General features: G+C 33.0%; 1 protein-coding gene and 1 long non-coding RNA gene across 5 annotated transcripts; one reads left to right on the top strand and one right to left on the bottom strand.

The window, feature by feature from the left end:
• The first annotated feature begins 1,688 nt into the window (after positions 1-1,688).
• On the top strand, positions 1,689-2,392 carry LOC107010552. Its single transcript, XR_001455688.2, has 3 exons — positions 1,689-1,830; positions 1,993-2,086; positions 2,188-2,392. It is a non-coding gene; the product is annotated as an uncharacterized LOC107010552 (long non-coding RNA).
• Positions 2,393-7,156: 4,764 nt separating this feature from the next.
• On the bottom strand, positions 7,157-13,872 carry LOC107010938 (glycine-rich domain-containing protein 2-like). Of its 4 annotated transcripts, none has more exons than XM_015210199.2 (10): positions 13,731-13,872; positions 12,966-13,150; positions 12,660-12,777; positions 12,318-12,563; positions 11,517-11,972; positions 10,406-10,944; positions 9,825-10,023; positions 9,028-9,183; positions 8,465-8,942; positions 7,157-8,356 (listed from the first exon to the last, which is right to left on the bottom strand). In XM_015210199.2, exons 2-10 carry the CDS (start codon positions 13,121-13,123, stop codon positions 7,428-7,430), a joined length of 3,279 nt encoding a protein of 1,092 aa, XP_015065685.1. In that variant the 5' UTR covers positions 13,124-13,150; positions 13,731-13,872; the 3' UTR covers positions 7,157-7,427. The 4 variants fall into 4 exon arrangements, with proteins under 4 accessions (XP_015065685.1, XP_027770516.1, XP_015065683.1 ...); XM_027914715.1 differs by having other exon boundaries at positions 7,157-7,531; positions 7,634-8,942; XM_015210197.2 differs by having other exon boundaries at positions 7,157-7,531; positions 7,583-8,942.
• Between the last annotated feature and the right edge of the window lie 1,379 nt (positions 13,873-15,251).

Consider the following 15,251-nt stretch of genomic DNA (forward strand, 5'->3'; position numbering starts at 1 on the left):
AAGAGAAATTAAGAAATAAGCAAAATGTTGAAAGAATAATAAAAAATAATAATGTATAAAAACTTGACATGCTTCTAAAATTGGATGGTTTTAAATATGTTAATATAAATCAAAGAATGAGGGTAAATACATTTGTCTTAATAATACAATATTCATAAATTAGTTTAAGTCATGAATGTCCATAAAGCGACCGTGCTAGAACCACGTGATCGAGGGGTGCCTAATACCTTCCCTTCGTTCAACAGAATTCCTTACCCGATTTTTGATTTCGCAGACCATAAAATAATGAGTCAACTTCCTTTTGATTAGGGATGTAAATAAGGTGACTTGGAACACCGTAACTCAATTCCAAGTGGCGACTCTAAAAAAAAATAAAATAATCCCTTAATCAATAACGTCACTTAAATTGGAAAAACCCTTACGCCGCCGCGCGAAAAAGGGGTGTGACAATATGAATTTTATATTATTGGCATACTGCTATAATTATTTTTTATCGAGCGATCAAATTTGTTATAAGTCCATTGGCAAATGGACCATTTTCAGGCCACACCTGGATTTTGGCCCAAGCTCTGATGACAGAACTTCAACTATTTACATCCACAAAATTTTCATATGTTTGTAATGTGCATTGCCAGGTTGGGCTGGATAATTCAATGGGCTAGCTAGCTCAGAGCCCAATTTATGCGTTCGATTTTGTAAGTACAATCGAAGATACTACTAAAATGCTATATAGTATTACTACTACTTAAATATGTAAAGAGCAAAAACTTCATTTTTTATCGATTATATTCATTCATTCATACAAACAAATCTTCTGCATGTGTGTAAGCTTCAGTTCTCTCCAAATTAAAGTGTAAGCACTACGTGTAACGTGTCGTGCAATGCTAATCTAAATTAATTGAATCAGTAGACTTCGAACATTAATAACTTAGACAAAAGAACTTATTTTCAAACTTGTATGATTTATAAAAGGAGAAATGTAAAATCTAAAAACCTCTAGGTTTTACTTTCTATTGATTGTGATAACCCAAAGCCGAATTATAGTGATTCTATTCTTTTAGGTGAAAAATAATGCTCAAACTTTTTTTATTTTCATGCACTCGGAGTTTGATATTTAGTTTGTAATCCAAACTCGAGACTTCTAACTAAAAATAAAGGATCTCAACCTTCCCATTATAGTTCATATTGTTGCTCATCTAAGTAGTTAGATCGAGTAGTAGATGGAACAAATCTTTATTAATACAAGGATAGTATATTTTTTTTTGGGCATAGACGAATTAAGCGTTTCTTGATGAAAAAAATTAGAATACTGAATTATTTAGACTACTGAATATACACTTCATATTTATTCAATCGAATGTGATGATTTTGCTATGTCACTCATTCCAATAAACCAGTTCCACTATATATATTTTCTGTCCAAAGGACAAATTGCAACTGCTCCACCATGTACTAAGATTAAGTATAGGGTGTTATTGACAATAGTTACATGTAGGGACACAAATATACGTCCTATATACCTAATAAAGCTAAGAGGAAGTAATGTAAAAAAAAAAAAGTTTTTAAAAAATAATTATGAAAATGTGACCACTTTTTCCATATAAACAGACTAAAAGAAGTGTTACCACATAAATTGAGACAGAAAAAATAATTAATTAGTCCAGGTCGTGGGGTTGACCCCTTGATGATATCTGTGTGGTTGTATATAAATATTCTTGTCATAGTATTTCTTTACAACTAACATATATTTTTTCTTAGTGATAATTTGAAAGAGTTTAGAATCAAGGATGAGTGATCCACCAAAGTATGCACATCCCTACCCTGCTCAAGGTATATTTAACTTTTAATTGATTTCCTATATATTATTAAACTTAACTAATCTACTTTAATTTTATTTTCTTTTTGGTTAATCAATTAATTCCCATAGCTCTTTCAATTGATTTTAATTGAAATTAATTAATTAATTAATTAATTAATGGTGGTGTTGTATAGGTTATTATCAAGGTCCTCCAGTGATGCCTCCACCACCTCAATATTATTATGCAGCTCCTCCTCCAAGAAGGGAACCTGGCTTTCTTGAGGGATGGTATGTGCAATTACTTTTTTTTTTCCTTTTCTTAGCGAATTTTGAATATATTATTTATTTAAATCTTGAATTCGTATCTGTATTTAATTACGTTGGTGCAGTCTGGCAGCTTTGTGTTGCTGTCTCCTGATTGATGAGTGTTGCTGTGACCCTTCTATCCTCTTCATCTGTTGATAAAATATTTTATTTCTCTCGGATATATAACACTAGTAGTATTGTATTTGTATTATTAGATAGATCTCTCAGAATGTTACTCTTTGTTCGTTGCTTCAAAATTGATTTTCTCGGACTTTTATTATATTTGAATTTTAATCTTGTTTTTCCTAAAAAAGTGAAAGTAGTAATTATTTTTAGAAATATATAAATCTCTTTCAAAAATATTAGGGATTTTTATAAATTAAATATCATTTCTTCTCATACCATAGTGCAATATCATTCATTAGTCGTTTATAACGTTTTGTTTTATTAGGAGAAGATTTTTCTCTCTCAAGAATTTAGATTTTACATTAATTTTTTTTTATATATGCCTCTATTATATGACCAAACAATATATTAAGGATGTTTTAGAATAATTTTCTTTGTCATTTGATTTATTGCCACTATATTATTTAGTTAATTTATTATTCAATACAAATTTAAATTAGTCAAGCCAGTAATCTCCACACAAAATTAGAAAAGCTATGCATAATTTTCAACTTTGGGTGAGAGAATAATTATGTTTGAAAGGGAACACAAAGTAGTTTTGGGGTCCTCCATGTCTCCATCAAGTTTGAATTTTCCAGATAAACAAAGAATGAACCAGAAACACTTTATTGTACAACTTGACTTTTTTGCACCAAAAATAATTTGAATTCTCAATCAAATGGAAAATATTGTTTCTTATGGAGTGGTGTCTCTTTTAAATTAAAACATGATTATGGGAAAAATTTTAATTTGTATGAAATTATATCAGTATGAGACTTTATTTAATTAATAAATGAGATGAGACTCATGTGATAAGTGATATCTATTAAATCTTTTTGATTTTTTTTTATTTTTCACTTATTTCAATATGTTTTATTTTTATTTGTTTAAAATATTTTTTTTACCAATCTAATTAGTTTATGTTTTTTATTTTTTTATTTTTTGTTTTACACTTATTTCAACATATTTTTTGTTTTTATTAAGGGAAAATTACGCGATTAAGCAAACTTATACTATTTAATTACTCATCATAGCTATAGTTTGCTATAATTACCACTCGCTACTAACATTTATACATTAATTACGGAGGCTGATTTCGAATTTGTATGATTAGTTATGTTTGTATATGTATAATTCGTCAGGATATACAAATAAATATGTACAATATATACAATCTTTTAACCGATATACATATACAATTCACCTCTCTCCGACTCTCTGCCCTCTCTCGCTCGCCTCTCTCCTCCCTCTCTCAATCTCGCTCGCCTCTCTCCTCCCTCTCCCAATCTAGCTTGCCATTTATACAAATGTATATGCATAATATACAGTTATATACAATTATATACATATACAATTCAACTCTCTCCCACTCTCTGCCCTCTCTCACTCGCCTCTCTCCCTCTCTCGATCTCGCTCGCCTCTCTCCTCTCTCTCCCAGTCTCTCTCGCCTCTCTCCTCCCTCTCTCAATCTCTCTTGCTATATATACAAATACATATGTATAATATACAATTATCTAACCAATATACATGTACAATTCACCTTTCTCCCACTCTTTTCCCCCTCTCTCTCTCCTCTCTCTCCCAGTCTCGCTCGCCTCTCTCCTCTATATAACATGTAGCTACAAATTGTAATTATCAAACTATAGCTATGGTGAGTAATTAATTATTTTTTAAGTGGTTATATACGAAAGCTTCCCATTTTATTTTTTAACACGTTTTTTTCTTAACTAATCTAATTAGTTTATGTTTTTTTTAGTTTTGCACTTGTTTCAATATATTTTTTGTTTTAATTTATAAAATGTTTTTTTGTTAACTAATCTGATTAGTTTATGCTTTTCTTTAATTATCTTTTTGTTTTACACTTATTTCAATATATTTTTTGTTTTCATTTAAAATGTCTTTAACTAATCTAATTAGTTTCCTTTTTTTCTTTTTTATGTAGTGAATTTTGATTTGATTCTTTATGTTGTATAAGTTTTTATTTTACTATTATTAATTTTTTTCTATTTTATGTTATTTAGTCATATTTTAATAAATAGTTGTTTGTATTTAATTTTTCGTATATAAAATCAAGATACAAATTGTTTCTTTAATTCTAACAATTATATTTTCTCAAAAGTATAAATAAAAATTTGTAAAGTCGAAAGAAGTCTTTTAAGGAATAAATTAATAAAATCATCATTTTATTTATCATTTTCTAAGAAACATGTAAGGAAAGTAAATGAATAAAATATATTAAATTTCACCTGACTTGAATTTCAGGAATAAAAACATCATACAAATTGAAAGAATGATTACCTATTTATATAAGTGTTATGAATATTTTTCTTACTTATCATGAATAAAATTATTAAAATAGGAAAATACAAATTTGAAATAATGGTTCAAAGAGAAATCTAATAAAAAAAATAAAAAGTAAGAGAGAAGGAGCGTCACAAAAGGAAGAGAGAGAAAAGAAGTTTGGGCCATTTTTTTTTTTTTTGAAATGAAACCATTTAACTACTTGTCAAAAAATAAATGGAGGGTCATACAAGTTTTGTCTATCACATAATACTTGTGCCTCATTCATAATAAAAATTTTTGGATACTAAAAGTTTTCAAGATATATTATCGAACAAATTTTATCCTAAGGTATTAGTAGAATATGAAGTAGGACAAACTGATCCAGTTAAGATTAATGCTTTGGATCCTTCCAATTTTGCAATCCTTGTTTGGACAAAAAAATGTTTAGCAAGAGATAATAGCAAATTATTTTCGACACTGTAAAATTCGTTCAGGGGATGCAATCTCAAAGAATTTAATGAAGCTACTTGTGAAAACGTAATTAATGAGTTTGAGGTCATTTATTAATGATCTCGGTTACCACAATAAAATAGATATCAATAACCTGTTGAATTATTCGGATGAAAGTGAAACATGTTAAGAAATCCAGAACATACAAGAAATTGTGGATACCACCAAAAAAATAATATTGATGATGATGTTGAAAATGATAATATACCTTTGAAACCAATTACGCGTAAGGAAACACTTACCGCATCTTGAACTCTTTATAATTTTATAGTACAATTTGAAATGACAACACCAAAACTCTTAGATGCAATAAGAAAAGTTAGAAATGAGCTTCAACTAGATTTAAGTTTTAAGAAAAACAAAACATAGTAGAATCATATGTTACTAAGTTGTCTTGGATATATTTGTACTTTTAAAGAATTATTAATTTATGATATTAATAGGACCATATATTTATATAAGAGTCTTCTGGAAGTATATTATCTTATTATCTTATCGAAATTGATGATTTTTTTACATTGATCCAAATTGGACCGGAGGAGAAAATTATTTTAGAGAATTATTAATTTGCAGAGTATTATTTTATAGAGATTTTACTGTAATTGAAATGCAATTCTTCATAGGCGGTACTAAATATTTAATACATATATAAGTGATCAAGATTGTCCTTGACATATATATATATATATATATATATGTTCACAAATAATATGCATGTTATGTTGAGTGAGAAGCAACGTATAAAAAAGCAACGTATAATTTTATACAAGATTAATAAAAAAGATATTTTTAAAATTTCTGATGAGAGTTAAAAGTCTAATATCTCATTAATATTAATATTAGTGAGAAATATGTAGGCTTAGTCCCTCTATGTCTCTATCATGTTTGAATTTTCCAAATAGGTATACATCTTTTTGAATGACTTGCTTAATTACTATAAAGTTATTTATCTATTAATTGATTCAAGCTATGATTATGTTCAAAGAAGCATATCATCTCCTATGAAACTTCATGTACAAAGAAATAAAATTAAAACAGAAGTTGCTAATTTATAATTAAAGATCTTAGAGATGTGTTGAACACAACATTATCTAGATATGAAGACATATTCAAATATCACAAGCTGTGTTCATAATATTCCAAACCGTTTTTATATTTTTTGGCAATATATACCTATTACCTCTTTCACATCAAAGAAGATATAAATTTTTCTCTTCCCATTATGTACTATTTTCCACATCATTATTGTCAAATTTAGCACACTAGCAAAGAAAAGATGTTTTCCCATCATTCTACCGTAGACACAAGTAATATTGTTAAATATCATTTCAATTAATAAGGCTCATTTTCCATATTATTTGAGAATAATAACATTTAAAGGGTTTTTTATTTATTTATTTATAAAAATCTACAGTTCAAATACATATATTTATCCTTTAAATTAAATTGGGTTCAACTAATATTTATGTCCACTTATGTTGGGTGTGCTACTTTAGCTTATATAAAATTGAACAAATAAACACATTTGTCTTATGTGATGTCCAACATGACAATTTTATGTCCTGCGTGCACTATGCCACATAAAACACGTGTGTTTACTTGTTTAATTTTATACAAGTTTAAATGCCTAATTATGCGTGCCAAAATCTGGAGGTCATAGATGCAAGCAAAATAACAGATTTATGCATTATGCCTAAAAAAAAAAACATTTTTAATTGTTCTTGTGGTTTTTTTTTCTAGTTATCCTTTTTTTCTTTGCATTAAAAAGGTTGGTACTGAATGGAATTCTTCAACAGACAATCCATTGGAAAATCTACTGATGAACAAAACTATAACTGCGCAAAGGCCAATGAGACCCTTTCTTAGTTTGTTTCATTAGGAAAAGTAATTAGATGGATATTATTCAGCAAGTATAAGAAATTAGTAGTAGTTGGTTTTTGTGTGACCTGATCAGGTAAAGTCAATTTATGCATCATTAAATTTTTCCTGCCAGATTTATTCATTTATAAGTAGAAGATATGGCCCAAACTTCCTACTTGATTATGGGATGAAATGAGAAAGAAACGAGTGGTTCCAGACACGAACACTAGCAAATAAATGAGCTTCACAGCAATAATTCATCAAGCATTGAAAAGATGCTCAAACGGCACTCTTCTGCATTATTCCATAATACACACAAACCAGTCACTACAACAACATATAACACATTATTTCCTTTTTACATTCATAATAACACAACAAACATTTCCAACAGTTGAAATCCTAAGTACAAGACACAGCAAGCTTAGTGTTGTAATCTGAAAAGGGTTCAACAAACAAAAAAACGGTGCATCAAAGTCATGACCACCCTCCTTTGGGATGTCATTTATGCATTAACTTCAACAGTTGTCATAGATGCCAAACCATTACCACATCCACCGCCACCACAGCCGCCACAACCACTGCTTTTCAAACTATTCCCTCCACAACCTCCACAGCCGCCACTTTCTAACCTATTTCCACAGCCACCACCACCACAACCTCCACAGCCGCCACTTTCTAACCTATTTCCACAGCCACCACCACCACAACCTCCACAGCCGCCACTTTCTAACCTATTTCCACAGCCACCACCACCACAACCTCCACAGCCGCCACTTTCTAACCTATTTCCACAGCCACCACCACCACAACCTCCACAGCCGCCACTTTCTAACCTATTTCCACAGCCACCACCACCACAACCTCCACAGCCGCCACTTTCTAACCTATTTCCACAGCCACCACCACCACAACCTCCACAGCCGCCACTTTCTAACCTATTTCCACAGCCACCACCACCACAACCTCCACAGCCGCCACTTTCTAACCTATTTCCACAGCCACCACCACCACAACCTCCACAGCCGCCACTTTCTAACCTATTTCCACAGCCACCACCACCACAACCTCCACAGCCGCCACTTTCTAACCTATTTCCACAGCCACCACCACCACAACCTCCACAGCCGCCACTTTCTAACCTATTTCCACAGCCACAACCACCACCACCACAGCCGCCGCTTTTTAACATACTTCCACAACCACCACCACCACAGCCTCCACAACCGCTGCCACCACAGCCACCGCTTTCTAACATACTTCCACAGCCACCACCACCACAGCCGCCGCTTTCTAACATACTTCCACAACCACCACCACCACAGCCTCCACAACCGCTGCCACCACAGCCACCGCTTTCTAACATACTTCCACAGCCACCACCACCACAGCCGCCGCTTTCTAACATACTTCCACAACCACCACCACCACAGCCTCCACAACCGCTGCCACCACAGCCACCGCTTTCTAACATACTTCCACAGCCACCACCACCACAGCCGCCGCTTTCTAACATACTTCCACAACCACCACCACCACAGCCTCCACAACCACTGCCACCACAGCCTCCACAACCACCGCTTTCTAACATACTTCCACAACCACCACCACCACAGCCTCCACAACCGCTGCCACCACAGCCTCCACAGCCGCCGCTTTCTAACATACTTCCACAACCACAACCACCACTCTTTAATTTGTTTCCAAAAACAGCACCACAACTACCATAGGCTCCCCTCTTCATAAGATTACCGCAGCCTCCACTGATTGCTTCATTTACGGGTGCTACAATGCTTCCTTTGGTAGCCTCCAGGTCCAACTTCACCCCCTTCTCTGTCTCAGATTCCAGATTAGCTCTGTTGTCCTCTTCATGGCACACATCAGTTTCTTGAGTGGACAAATTCTTCTCTTTCGAATGTTTAGCACTGCCTACCAAGCTACTATACCCTTCCTTCTTCAACGTATCACAAAGTACAAAAGCTGTTATAGAACCAGGCAAAAGAAACCACTCCTCTGTCACCTGATTTTACAAGGAAACCATATTTATTAGAGAAATGTGATTCCACAAGTTGATACTGGAACAAGAGTATAACCAAATTACTTACACTGATAACTCCAAATTTCAAGTCAACCAACGCTACTGCCTTTCCATAAGGATCCTGTGCAGAGAACTCTACCGCTGTCATAAAATCATCTTGACTCCTTTGCTTTGTACAATACTTGTGCTCATAATCCAGCCTCTGACCAGGGAAGAATTTCACCTGGACAAAATATGAGTGGGGGAACCATCAATGCATGGAGAGCCAGAACAATGTTAACTTGTCGAATGATAATTATGGGTAACACCCAACAAATTCAGCTATTTCATTAAGTAAGTAAATGAGAAGCTGTGTAAGAGAACTTTGATCGCAATACTCGAATTCATACTGATTGAAAACACAGAAACATTCTCTACAAATTGCTGAGGACACATTTAATGGCATTAAGTGTATAGGTATCAAGGTGGCTGAAATTGTTCAACTTATAAATAGCATTTCACAACAGCCATAACAACTACCAAATTTAATAACTTAATACCTACTGAGCTTTGTAATGTTCAAAACACCAAATATTTCCGCAAGAGAAAAATAGTAAGATAATGAGACCTAGAGGCTCTATAAGAGTGTTAGCAGCAAAGCCATGTTTCCTGGAAAACCCAATGAGGAATGTGAGATGAATTTTAAATGAATGATAATTGGTGTCCATCAGCAAAGAATGCATTTCCAGAAAATCTGATGGGACATATTAATCATCTAATAGATGAGTGTATGAGTGACAGTGGTATACATCAAATGAGAACAGTAATCTACTTTCCTGTTGTTTTTGAACAAAAAAAAGGAAGAAGTGACAGATAGACACTCACATTCCTCTGACCAGCCAACTCAAAAAGGTGGCCATCATCACTGCTGGATGTTTGAAGTTGAAGAGACCACTTTGCATCTAACAGCAACCACTCTTTCCCTACTAACTCAGCAAGAGAATGTACCTCGCCGGACTTGCTGACGCCAACCACCTCCTTGTGCAATGTAGAATCAGTTTCACCCTTGGATTTCTTCGAGTCCCTACAGTGGAGCCATGAACAGAATTTCAAGCAGCAAGGAGAAAAGGTAATGACAGTTTTCTAACTTCTCATACATGTTTGGTGAAATTATCGGTTTCGTTTAAAAGTTTCACTAACAAACACAAGGGCCCATGACATTTAAAATATCAGATAGGTCCCATAATACTGAATTTGGTCGAACAGAGATTACCCCCAACTTCATTTCAAAGCAGTAAAAAAAGCTTTCTGAGGAATTTGATGGTGATGCAAAAGTAGCAAATATTTTAGTTCTTAGTTAACCACGAATAAGCGGACAAAGAAAAGAAACCAGATAGCATATCAATAACAGGCACATCCATGTTAAAGTAAAGATCAACAACATAGAATGCTTAAACATCAAGTACCTCATTTGAAGGCTAATGACCTCATCACCAGCATCATCAATGATGCGAGTCCAATTCTTAGCATGCTGAATCCTACCAGGAAGTGGGAATAAGCAAGAATTTTTGGAGAATGCTCGAGGACGGACAAAGTGAAAGACATATGGTGCTGCAGTAGGTGTTGTAACTGAGATAGCTACTCGTAAACAGATTGGCTTTAGTGTTTCCATTTTAGAGCTTGGCACAACTTCCAACCACTTTTCCATTGTAAGTTTCGAAGTCGGGCAAACCAAATCTTCTAAAGAGACTTTAACAGAACCCACAGATTTAACAGGTTTTGGAATAGGTAAACCAGACGATGAGCATGACATGAGATCAAAAAGAAGATGACCATTAGGTTCACATTGGAAAGAAGCAACCTGTTTTTCCCCAGTGATGGACAAAATAGTAAGTTTTCTCTTTGCATTGAAGATTCTATCAGGCTGAGTCTTGCTAAATGAGACAAAGAAGCTTCCCTCGCGTCCTTCTGGTAGATTTCTGATATCTACAAGCTCTAACATAACCTGTAAATAATTGGAGAAGTTACTAAAAGTTACAACTTGTAGTTTGACTAATTCGAACATAAAACCACTTAATTAGAAACTTGGAAGTCAGATCTTCATAAGCAATAAGACAAGTAGATTGTTTTGAGTGAAGTGATCTATAAATCTAGGTTACACATTAATGTTCTTTATATCAGAGAGCAGCAATGTTCAAGATAGGCCCTGAAGGAAACAGTTAAATGAATCGACACTCTACCTGTCATAGCAAGACCAGACACAGATAATGATTGTCTTTAATGTCAACTTAGGATTAAAGTTATCATATAATTTTCCACACTGGATTTAAATTATATACTTATAAAATAATATGGCTCCCCTATGATCTCTAGCATACTGATTGAAAACAAAAGATCACTTAGGTTTTTCAGTACATTCTCCAGATCTCTCATCCTTGCACTTATTACCTTCAGATATAAGTTTGAAATGGAATTCATTATATGCCAGTATCCTAGATATATCAGTAATATTGAATCTCAAAATATGAAACAATATTGAGATGACAAAGCTAAAAGTAGAAAGATGCTGAAAATTACTTCTACTGCTTCCATCTCAGGATACTGCATTATCTTTTGGTGCTCATGGAAAATATCTGCACTCTTGCTTACAGGGTTGGAGGGGTAATAAGAATTCCCAAGAGGAGATGGTGAACTGCCTCTATACATAGCACCTGCCCTCCAATATCTTAAACCATATGTTTCTTCCCACTGCCTTGTAGTTCGAAAAAAGCCAGTATCCAACTTTTTCCCTTTTGTTCGATCTGAGTCAGTGTCATCATGTTCTAAAATCTTACCCATAATGTCAACAAGGTCTTTGCAATAAGAAGCAGGATGTAACTGGTGAGTATGCCAGATAAGGTCTATGTCATAAGTTGGAACAGTGAAGCTCTTAATGGATCTTTCTTTGTTTCTCCGGATCAGATGTAAGAAACCCTTGTATCGAGCCACAGCACCTTCAAGATAGAGATTGTTGTTTATGTGTGGTCTAGACACCTATAAGAAAGACATAAAAGAACTTTTACATCGCTGCTTAATAGAGTAGATAAAAAAAGAACGCCACTAGAATCACAAAGGATAACATGATTTTGACAACAATTAGCAGGAAAACAGCTGAAGTTTTTTCTCTGGCCTCCTAGGAATATATATCCTTAAGGATTTTCCTTAGTATCACTTTCAGAGTGAGTGTAAAACCATTCTGTTTATATGGTTTGACATAAGTCATTGATTCTCAAACTTGGCATTCAAATAAACAAAACAGAAGTTCGTGAACTGTACAAGTCTGACTGCTGATATGTTGCGATATACACTAAAAAAGAGTCTTAGCCTTCTCCTGCTCACCTGGTAGAAGAATGGGCTTTGCCGTGAAACAGCAGAGACTAGATCATAATCACTGTACTTTTCAGCTTTTGCATGGACATCTTCTGAAAGAGCTCTAGCTGAGTCCAAATCATAAGGCTCGTTTGCATACAAGTGTTTCCACAGTTCTTCGGTATCCTGTTTTGACTTTGCATTCACAGAAGATACAACATCATGGTTGTCAAGAATTCTCCCATATAAATTCTCACAGTCAGTCTTGTATCTAACCTGAAAAAGACGGCAGAAAGGACATTTAAGTATGTAATAAATAGCTTTTAGTCACAGAATTTAAATAACAAAAGTTTCACTAGTTAAGACACGTACAGGATTGAGCCGGTGACAATGCCAAATCCATTCACAGTCCAAAGGAACAACCAAGGGCCCGTCAAAGAAGGGGGACTCAGAGTGTTTTGCCAACAGTGGTAGCCAACATGAGTAGTACCTGAAATTGGGATTTAAATTTGCATGTTCTCTAAAGTAACCTTTTCAAGAAATGAACATTAACTTGTAATATTACCTTAGATCAGAAGAAAAGGAAAATTATTTACAAAGTAAAGATTTTTCAAATAATCAGTATTCATAGTTGAAAAGCAATTAATATGGGACAAAATCTTCGAGATTATGTATTACCTATGAATGGCTTTATCCAGGCCACGGCCTTCATACAGCCAACGGTTTCTATCAACGGTAGCAAGAAACTTGAGCTGTTCTTTAGCTGCAGCAACAAGGTCCACATTTATCAGAGTCTTCTGAGCTTCATTCCACTCTAACTGCTGTTTCATCTCCATCCTTTTTTCACTAATACCTATTCCCCACTGTCAAATTGAAGCATGAACGTTTATCAAAAGCTAAAGATTAAGTATAACAAATACAAATCACAGTTTTGTAGGAATTCATACATCAATTTAGAAACTGAAAATTTATCCTCAAATCAGCATCGTGGGATAAACATAAATATACAAATGTAATACAAAAGTAGATTAAAAAAAATCCCTTCGGTATGATTTCTATGGGTTTATCAAACATAACTGAACCGGTGCATAAAAGATAAAAATATCGGTGAATTTCACCGATCACTCTTTTCTGTGCAGAAAAATTGATTTCATATCCAAATGAAGTCATAGCAACGTTCAGTAGTAAAATCACAAAAACTAAAAGTAGCACGCAGAACACTTGTCAAATAAAGAGAATCAAAAAAAAAAAAATTGAACAAAATTTAGGTAAAGAGCTTAGGAATCTCAAAGACTCAACTAGAAAGATGAACGATACATTGAACAATTGGTGGGCAGTTTATACTCAAAAGTCAATTGATCGGAAAAGAAACAAACAGCAAACAGAGAAATCCTGTAGCAAAGGAAGAAAAGAGTAAAAAGCGATTTCTGAATTTAGACTCACCGGAAAACGGAAGAGACGACGATTGATCGCCGGAGAACTCCACCTGAGATGGTGACTTCTTAATTGAGAAATGCAAGATATTTTATAGAGTGATTTGGTTTGCAAGTCCCAGTTTTATAGTACTCCATGAAGAGTACGATATCAGCTTATAGTTTAGACTATCTAGTACAAATTATTATGTTTGGACATAAATACCCTTTTACAAACCAAATTACCTCCCTTGTCCTTTTTCAATCCAAAATTGATTAAATTCGAATGAGCGTTCTAAAGTCTTAAGCGCTCCTCAATAAAGATGATTAAGAGAATACAATTTTGAAATCTCTAATTAAAAAAGTCTTTTTATTTTAAATTGTAATGTAAAACGATACAATTCCTCTTTCTTTCATCAATTTATTAAGTATTTAAATGAAAATTTCTTCGAAACATAAATCTCATCGAATTATTAAAAAATCTTTTGACAAGGACTTCTTTAGTTGTTTTATTAATTTTTTATTATAAATAAATATTTTATTTTATTTTTATCTCTATATTAAAAATCATAATTGAAGCATGACTCACAAAAAAAAGGTTATTTTTATTTCTAATTTATATGCCTTCACCTAACACGCAAGCCAGGCCCACACTAAACATCACCCAAGTAATATAATGTATTATCCTCTATTTTTAATTATACAGGAGACTTGAGGACATATTAGTAATAGAGTATTGTACTCCAAAGTAAAAAGAGACACAAATAACAAAAAGTAAAGCACATGGCTCATTTTGTATTTTTGTATGTACAACAAGAAGAATCACTCAAATAACGTGACTACACAACATTACAATACTAAGCAGTTACGTTTTATTCCGTGGCCGGCTTCACACTATTTATCAGGGGCATTCATTAGGGGCGGAGACAGGAATCCGTTACGGTATTGAAAAAATTGTTATTATTATTATTATTATTATATAAAAAGACTTATATTTGTCCTTAATACTTAAAAGAAAATAGTTATATTGATTTTTAATTTTAATAGAAAGTATTATTTGATTTGATTTTGATTTACTATAAAACAATTATAAGAATAACTTAATTTAATTGAATCGATAAATTAGATATATATAAATTTTATAATTGTTTATATATTATTCATAAATAAAATATAAATATTTTATCAAATTTTGATTAACTTAAATATTTAACTGTATAATTTTCTCAAGCTTAACACTTAAAATTTTAGCTTAATTATTACAATCCTAAGTTCAAGTCCATCAATATCCACAGCGATTTGTTTTTAGTAATTCCTTCTCAATTGATAATATAGATAATGCATTCAATCTCACATTATTGATTTAAGATAACATTTTATCAATTTTAGTTTGAAAAACTTCTTTCGACCAAGACAATAGCTACAAGAATTGTTAAAATTATTCTATAAGCAATATATGCATTAGGAAAAGAATCAAGTCTTTTTATTTGATTGAGTATTTCCATTAAATCATTATCTTCTACTTGTATTATTTCTCTTAATAATAACTAAA

This window comes from Solanum pennellii, chromosome 2, assembly GCF_001406875.1.
Source record: "Solanum pennellii chromosome 2, SPENNV200".
NCBI lineage: Eukaryota > Viridiplantae > Streptophyta > Magnoliopsida > Solanales > Solanaceae > Solanum > Solanum pennellii.

What these genes read in the sequence shown, in the direction of transcription:
- LOC107010938 (XM_015210196.2), bottom strand. Translation starts at nt 13,123, where the DNA reads ATGGAGATGAAACAGCAGTTAGAGTGGAATGAAGCTCAGAAGACTCTG. An exon ending in AAAGCCCATTCTTCTACCAG is followed by an intron (nt 11,973 to 12,317) that starts GTGAGCAGGAGA and finishes TCTTTCTTATAG; the next exon opens with GTGTCTAGACCACACATAAA. An exon ending in AGTTGGCTGGTCAGAGGAAT is followed by an intron (nt 9,184 to 9,824) that starts GTGAGTGTCTAT and finishes TATTTTGTCCAG; the next exon opens with GTGAAATTCTTCCCTGGTCA.